General features: G+C 49.6%; 1 protein-coding gene across 1 annotated transcript in view; it reads left to right on the top strand.

Moving 5' to 3' along the window:
* The window catches only part of LOC119967876 (vacuolar protein sorting-associated protein 37C-like), a 22,401-nt gene extending 14,802 nt beyond the window's left edge, over positions 1-7,599 (top strand). The window contains exon 3 of the mRNA XM_038800958.1: positions 6,612-7,599. Coding sequence (XP_038656886.1) covers positions 6,612-7,172 — 561 coding nt within the window. The 3' untranslated portion in view covers positions 7,173-7,599. The remainder of the gene's footprint in view (positions 1-6,611) is intronic.
* Positions 7,600-8,401: the final 802 nt, after the last annotated feature.

The raw sequence follows: 8,401 nt of genomic DNA, 5'->3' as shown, positions 1-8,401 counted from the left end.
GTACACACGGCTGGCACTGCGTCGATCGTAGAGGGTTTGAATGTTTGTGAAAGGGGAGCAATCAAACGGGGCTGCTTTGCCCTGGATGGTGTGGAGCTTCTTGAGTGTTGTTGGAGCTGCGCTCATCCAGGCAAGTGGAGACGTCCATTACACTCCTGACTTGTGCCTTGTAGATGGTGGATAGGCCTTGGCCGGGGGGGGGGGGGGGGGGGGAAGAGGTCAGGAGGTGAGTTACTCTCCGCAGGATTCCCAACCTCTGACCTGCCCTGGTAGCCACAGTATTTATACGGCTGGGTCCAGTTCAGTTTCTGGTCAATGGTAACCCCCAGGATGTTGATAGTGGGGGATTTAGTCATTGAATGTAAGGGGGCGATGGTTTGATTTTGAAGATTGCTCATTGCCTGACAATTGTGACATGAGAATGTTAGTGGCCACTTGTCAGCCCGAGCTTGGATATTGTACAGGTCTTGCTGCATTTGGACACGGACTGCTTCATTATTTGGGGAGTCGCGAATGTTGCTGAATATTCTGCAGTCATCCGCAAACATCCCCACTTCTGACCTTGTGATGGAGGGAGGTCATTGATGAAGCAGCTGAAGATGGTTGGGGCTGAGGACACTACCCTGAGGGACTCCTGCAGTGATGTCCTGGAGCTGAAATGATTGATCTCCAACCACCACAGCCATCTTCCTTTGTGCCGGGTACGACTCCAACCAGCGGAGAAGTTTCCCCCCTGATTCCCATTGTCTCCAGTTTAGTGAGGGCTCCTTGATGCCAAACTCGGTCAAATGCTGCCTTGATGTTGTGGACAGTCGGTCTCACCTCACCTGTGGCATTCAGCTCTTTTGTCCATGTTTGAACCAAGGCTGTAATGAGGTCAGGAGCTGAGTGACCCTGCTGAACCCAAACTGAGCGACCGTGAGCAGGTTATTGCTGAGTAAGTGCCGCTTGATAACACTGTTGATGTCTCCTTCCAGCAATGTGTTGATGGTGGAAAACGTATTTAAGGATGGTAATTGGCTGGGTTGCATTTGCCTGTTTCTTGGCACAGACACACCTGGACAATGTATCACCTTGCTGGATAGATGCCAGTATTCCAGCTTTACTGAAACAGCTTGGCGAGGGGCTCGGCAATTCCTGGAGCACAAGTCTTCAGCACCATTGCTGAAATATTGTCAGGGCCCATAGCCTTTGCAGTATCCAGGGCCTTCAGCCATTTCTTGATATCTCGTGGAGTGAATTGTATTGGCTGAGGACTGACATCCGTGATGATGGGGACCTCCGGAGAAGACCGAGATGGATCATCCACTTGGCACTTCTGTCTGAAGATTGCTACACGTACCTCGGCCTTATCTTTTGCACATATGTGCTGGGCTGCTCCATCATTGAGGATGGGGATATTTATGGAGCCTCCTCCTCCAGTGAGTTGTTTAATCCACTACCATTCCCGGCTGAATGTGACAGGACTGCAGAGCTTAGATCTGATGCGTTGGTTGTGGATTCACTTCGCTCTATCACTTGCTGCTTATGCTGTTTGGCAGACAGGTAGTCCTGTGCTGTAGCTTCACCAGTTTGACACCTCATTTTTCAGTATGCCTGATGTTGCTCCTGGCATGATCTCCTGCACTCTTCATTGAACCAGGATTGATCCCCAGGCTGGGTGGTAATGGTGGAGTGGGGGATATGCTGGGCCATGAGGTTGCAGATTGTGCTTGAATGCAACTCTGCTGCTGCTGATGGCCCACAGCGCCTCATGCACGCCCAGTCTTGCTTTGTTAGATCTGTTCTGAATCTACCCCATTTAGCTCGGTGATAGTGCCACACAACACGATGGAAGGTATCCTCAATGTGAAGACGGGAGTTTATCTCCACAAGGACTGCGCGGTGGTCACTTCTACCGTTACTGTCATGGACAGAACCATCTGCAGCAGGCAGATTGGTGAGGATGGGGTCAAGTATGTTTTCCCTCTTGTTGGTTCCCTCACCACCTGCTGCGGTCCCAGTCCAGCAGCTATTGTCCTTTAGGCCCCGGCCAGCTCGGTCTGTGGTGGTACTACTGAGCCACGCTTGGCGATGGACATTGAAGTCCCCCCACCCAGAGTATATTCTGTGCCCTTGCCACCCACAGTGCTTCCTCCAAGTGGTGTTCAACATGGAGGGGTACTGATTCACCAGCTGATGGTGGCTGGTACGTGGTAATCAGCCGGAGGTTTCCTTGCCCATGTTTAACTTCATGGGATCCGAAGTCGATGTTGAGGACTCCCAGGGCCACTCCCTCCCGACTGTACCCGCTGTGCTGCCACCTCTGCTGGGTCTGTCCTGCCGGTGAGACAGGATATACCCAGGAATGGGGATATGTCTGGGACATTGTCTGGAAGTCAGTATGACTATGTCAGGCTGTTGCTTGGCTAGTCTATGAGACAGCTCTCCCAACTTCGGCACTAGCCGCTAGACGTTAGTCAGGAGGACTTTGCAGGGTCGGCAGGGCTGGGTTTGCCGTTGTCGTTTCCGGTGCCTGGTTCGATGCTGGGCAGTCCGTCCGGTTTCTTTCTCTTTTATTGACTTTGTAGGGATTTGATGCAATCGAGTTACATGCTCGGCCATTTCAGAGTCAACCTCTGTCAACCACATTGCTGTAGGTGTGGAATTACATGTAGGCCAGACCAGGTAAGGATGGCAGCTTTCCGTCCCAAGAGGTATATATTTACAGAGATAGTTCCAATTATAAATGTTTGCTTAGCTATTTCCCATTAGAAATGGCGACATAGCCAATTTCCAGTCATGAATATCTTTAATTTGCACCCTGGATTTGAGGGTCGCGGGCTTGGTCAGTATTTAATTGCCCTCTAGTCGGTGGTGGTGAGCCGATTGAGTGACACACTGGGCCATTCAGAGGCAGGTTTTGTGTGCTGGAGTCCCCTGTAATACCGACCAGGGCACGGAGACTTGCTTCCTCCCCTTAAGGACGATCATGAACTTGATTTCCCCTGCCATTTTGTGGTCATGATTAACACGACTAGTATTTTGTTACAAATTTTAATGAGGTGTCGTGGTGGTTTTGAATTTCTCCAGAGCAGTAGTCCGGAGGCCTATGGATTGCTAAAACTTTTGAAATTATCAAAGAACAGTAGGATCCCTCCAATGCGGAAGGAGGCCATTCAACACATTGAGTCAGCACCAGTCTCTGAAAGAGCACTCTACCCATACCCACTCCCCAACCCATACCCCTGTAACCCCACCTAACGTTTTGGACACTATGGGGTAATTTAGCATGCCCAATCCACCAACCTACACATCTTTGGACTGTGGGAGGAAACCGGAGCACCAGGAGGAAACCCACGCACACACGGGGAGAACGTGCAGACTCCACACAGTCACCCAAGGCCGGAATTGAACCCAGGTCCCTGGCGCTGTAAGGAGGCAGTGTTGACTACTGTACCATGCTGCCGTATATGCTACCCCCCCCCCCCCCACCACCCAATACCATTACAGTGACATGTTTACATAGGCAGTTCCTATTATAAATGTTTAAACAGTTAATTGCCATAATACATGTAATTGCAGCAGTACACATTTACATAAACAGTGCTAGTTATAAATGTCTTTAAAGCATGACACGTTTACATAGGTAATTCCCATTATAAACCACTTTTGCAGTGTGACACGTTTACATAGGTAATTCCAATTATAAACCTCTTTTACAGTGTGACACGTTTACATAGGTAATTCCCATTATAAACCTCTTGCAGTGTGACACGTTTACATAGGTAATTCTCATTATAAACCTCTTGCAGTGTGACATGTTTACATAGGTAATTCCTATTATAGTCCTCTTAGTGTGACACGTTTACATAGATAATTCCCATTATAAACCACTTTTGCAGTGTGACACGTTTACATAGGTAATTCCAATTATAAACCTCTTTTACAGTGTGACACGTTTACATGGGTAATTCCTATTATAGTCCTCTTAGTGTGACACGTTTACATAGATAATTCCCATTATAAACCACTTTGCAGTGTGACACGTTTACATAGGTAATTCCAATTATAAACCTCTTTTACAGTGTGACACGTTTACATAGGTAATTCCCATTATAAACCTCTTGCAGTGTGACAGGTTTACATAGCTAATTCCCATTATAAGCCTGTGCAGCCTGACATGTTTACATAGACAATTTCCATCCTGGTTTTGTCAAAGGCAATTCCCATTATAATGTCATTGTAGTGTTACGGACAGGAGAGAGGCAAACTTTAGCTTCTTTATCTTCTCACTGTCTGTCCACAAGCAGAGGTGTTTTTGAATTTATTTTGTAATAGGCTGCGACGTGTCCACGAAGTGGAGATGATGGCTGCCTGTTTGTCATAGAGTCATAGAGTTTGACAGCACAGAAAGAGGCCCTTTGGCCCATCATACACTCACCGGCCATCAAGCACCTATTCTAATCCCATCTTCCAGTACTTTGTCTGCAGCCTTGTATGCTGTGGCATTTCCAACTGCTTCTTAAACGTTGCGAGGGTTCCCGCCTCCATCACCCTTTCAGGCTGTGAGTTCCAGAGTCCCACCACCCTCTGTGTGAAAAGATTTTCCTCAAACCTCCTCTAAACCTCCTGCCTCTGACCTTAAATCTATGGCCCCTGGTCAATGGTCAACTAAGGAGAAATGTTTCTTCCTCTCTACCCGATCTGTGTCCTTCATAATCTTGTAGACCTCAATCAGGTTCCCTCTCCACCTTCTCTGTCTGAGAACAACCCCAGTTCAACCAGCCTCTCTCAATCTCTGAAACGCTCCAACCCAGGCAACACCCTGGTGAATCTCCTCTGCACCTTTTCTAATGTAATCATCACATGGCGACCAGAACTGTACACCGTACTCTAGCTGTGGTGTAATCAGTGTTTTATACAACTCCATCATAACCTCCCTGCTCTTTTCATAGAATTTACAGTGCAGAAGGAGGCCATTCAGCCCATCGAGTCTGCACCGGCTCCTGGAAAGAGCACCCTATCCAAGGTCAACACCTCCACCCTATCCCCATAACCCAGTCACCCCACCCAAAACTAAGGGCAATTTTGGACACTAAGGGCAATTTATCATGGCCAATCCACCTAACCTGCACGTCTTTGGACTGTGGGAGGAAACCGGAGCACCCGGAGGAAACCCACGCACACACGGGGAGGATATGCAGACTCCACACAGACAGTGACCCAAGCTGGAATCGAACCTGGGACCCTGGAGCTGTGAAGCGATTGTGCTATTCACAATGCTACCGTGCTGCCCAATATCCTATGTCTCATTAATAAAAGCAAGAATCCCATATGGCTTCTTAACCACCTAATCAACCTGGCCTATTGCCTTGAAAGACCTTTGAACATGAACGGCAAGATCCCTCTGGTCCTCTGCATTTCCTAGTGTCCTGCCGTTCACTGAGAATTCCCTTGCCTTGTTAGTCCTCCTAAAATGCATCACCTCACGCTTTAGTCAGCCAGAAACCCTGCTGTTGCTCTTTTCCAGTTGAAAGTAATCAGCAGACCTGTTGTTTCTCAGTTTCCAAATGAATGCAGAGATTTCAGAATGGTCACGGTTCCAAGAGAGACGCTGATTTGGTGTCTGGCTCTGCCCATGGTAATCTGGCTTATCGTGCCCCAGCCACTGGCCTCTGCAGGAGTCACCATCCATGTTGAGGGTCTTGTTTCGGGGAGCAGACCCTGTGAGTCCGCTAGAGCGGTAAGCTCATCAAGGTGCAAATGATGCCCATCTTCCCCTCCATGGTTTCCCCCTTGAAACGGACCCCGAACAACAGCCCTAAATGTGAGATAAGTCAGTTAGCAACTTTATAGGAATAACTTGTTTCGATCTCTGCCGGTCCTCTGGTTTTGTCATTGCAATGTCCGTACGGTAACGTGCAAGATTCCACAAGGATAAGAGGGGAACTTTTTTTTTGGTCTTGTAAACTCCTGTTGGCTTCCAGAACAAATGGCCAATCTTGAGTCATGTGATTGATAGCAGCCATCTTTCTGGTTCAGTAAAAGTTCATTTCAAAATAGCACAAAATGAGAAATTCAGATTTGTTGTGCGCTATGTGATTTATTTCCGTGTCTTATTGACATGACACCAGCGTGAGACACTTACATCAGCAGTAGCCATGATCACCTCTTTTACAACATGACGTGTTTACATAGGAAATTCCCATGATGAATGTCTTCACAATGTGACATGTTTACATAGGAAATTCCCATGATGAATGTCTTCACAGTGTGACATGTTTACATAGGAAATTCCCATGATGAATGTCTTCACGATGTGACATGTTTACATAGGAAATTCCCATGATGAATGTCTTCACAATGTGACATGTTTACATAGGAAATTCCCATGATGAATGTCTTCACAATGTGACATGTTTACATAGGAAATTCCCATGATGAATGTCTTCACAGTGTGACATGTTTACATAGATAATTCCCATGATGAATGTCTTCACATTGTGACATGTTTACATAGATAATTCCCATTCTGATGTTTACATGGGCAATGACAATTAGAAACACGACAGTAGGGTGACATGTTGACGGTTTTCAATATTGCCGCATGATTATGTTTGTTGTTACAGGAGCTAGCGGAGAAGTTTCTGGAAGGGCAGTTTGCCTTGGAGGTGTTTCTGGAGCAGTACAACGAGCAGCGTAAGCTGGCCCACCTCCGTCGCATCCGGATTGAGAAGCTGCAGGAGATACTGAGCCGGCACCGGCAGCCCGTCGCCGCGACGACGACCATGCCCCCCCAGGCCCCGGATGAGCCCCGGCCCAAGCCGAGCCCAAGCATGCCCCTGCGGCCCCCGCCTCCCGTTCCCCGGCCCCCCGACATCCAGCAGCAACCCTCTGTCGCCTATCCCCTGCCCTACGACCCCAACCCAGGCATGGCGGGCGTCCCCCAGCAGGTCATGTCCCCGTACCCGCCTGCTGCACCCGCCCCGCACTTCTACCCACCGTCCAGACAGGCTCAGTACGTCCCGTACCCAGTCCAGGGGCACTTACCATCCATCCGGCCTCCATACGTAGCTTATCCCATGCCCGCCTACAGCTACGGCCCCTCTGGCCCTCCACCTCTCCCACCCAGGCCTGGGTGCAGACAACCACAGCCTGGTTACCATCTGCCCCAGTCCTACTCCCAATAGGAGGCACAGGCACTGTGAGCTGCCTGTGATGTGAGAGTGTGTGTAAATATTATACATACCATAGTATTTATTTTGGCTGCTGTATCCCTGGGTTGCACGATAATGTTCTGTGGGTGTAACATGCGCCCGGCGCTGGACCGCATCCCTCTGCCTGAGTGGGGTGCCAGTGTTGTCTCCGTATTCCTGCACAGAGGTCCCTTCCTGCCTGATATGCTTGTGGCCTCGCTACTGCTCTCTGAGTCAGAATGGCGCTGTACAAACCCCAACATCGAGAGGTTTAAGCCGCAGAATCTCAAGTGGGAACTTGCCCAGTTCCAGTACAGTGAGAGCAATGAACTGTCAGAGGGTCAGTACTGAGGGAGCGCCACACTGTCAGAGGGTCAGTACTGAGGGAGTGCTGCACTGTCAGAGGGTCAGTACTAAGGGAGTACTGAGGGAGTGCTGCACTGTCACAGGGTCAGTACTGAGGGAGTGCCGCACTGTCAGAGGGTCAGTACTGAGGGAGTGCTGCACTGTCAGAGGGTCAGTACTGAGGGAGTGCCGCACTGTCAGAGGGTCAGTACTGAGGGAGCAGCACTGTCAGAGGGTCAGTACTGAGGGAATGCTGCACTGTCAGAGGGTCAGTACTGAGGGAGCAGCACTGTCAGAGGGTCAGTACTGAGGGTGTGCTGCACTGTCAGAGGGTCAGTACTGAGGGAGTGCTGCACTGTCAGAGGGTCAGTACTGAGGGAGCTGCACTGTCAGAGGGACAGTACTGAGGGAGTGCTGCACTGTCAGAGGGTCAGTACTGAGGGAGTGCTGCACTGTCAGAGGGTCAGTACTGAGGGAGCTGCACTGTCAGAGGGTCAGTATTGTCCCACCTGCTCCTGATGAAGGTTGTGAGCAGCAGTATTGCAGGAAGTGCAGGAATGTTCTCCCGAGCGCAATAGCTACAAGTTTTGCTCCTCAGCCAGTGTCGTATTGAGGGAATGCACGATCTGACCGTGATTGAATGAGCACAGTAAGATCTCACAGACTGCCACCTTTCCAATGGTAAAGCAGCGACTGCAGTTCAGCCAATGTCATTCACACAAACTGAATCTTGTGGACATCTCTTCCGCTTCCGACAAGGGCGACGTCAACGCACGTGTTCTCCTTCTGTTTGTACCAGGCTCTCTTTGAATGAGGCAACGAGGTGTCCCTTGAACAACAGAGGGGGTAGTGGGGTGGAGCGGGGGGGGGGGGGGGGG

The sequence above is a fragment of the Scyliorhinus canicula genome, chromosome 6 (assembly GCF_902713615.1).
Source record: "Scyliorhinus canicula chromosome 6, sScyCan1.1, whole genome shotgun sequence".
Lineage (NCBI taxonomy): Eukaryota > Metazoa > Chordata > Chondrichthyes > Carcharhiniformes > Scyliorhinidae > Scyliorhinus > Scyliorhinus canicula.
The sequence above is the reverse complement of the archived record's forward strand: the minus strand, read 5'-3'. Positions and strand labels throughout refer to the sequence as shown.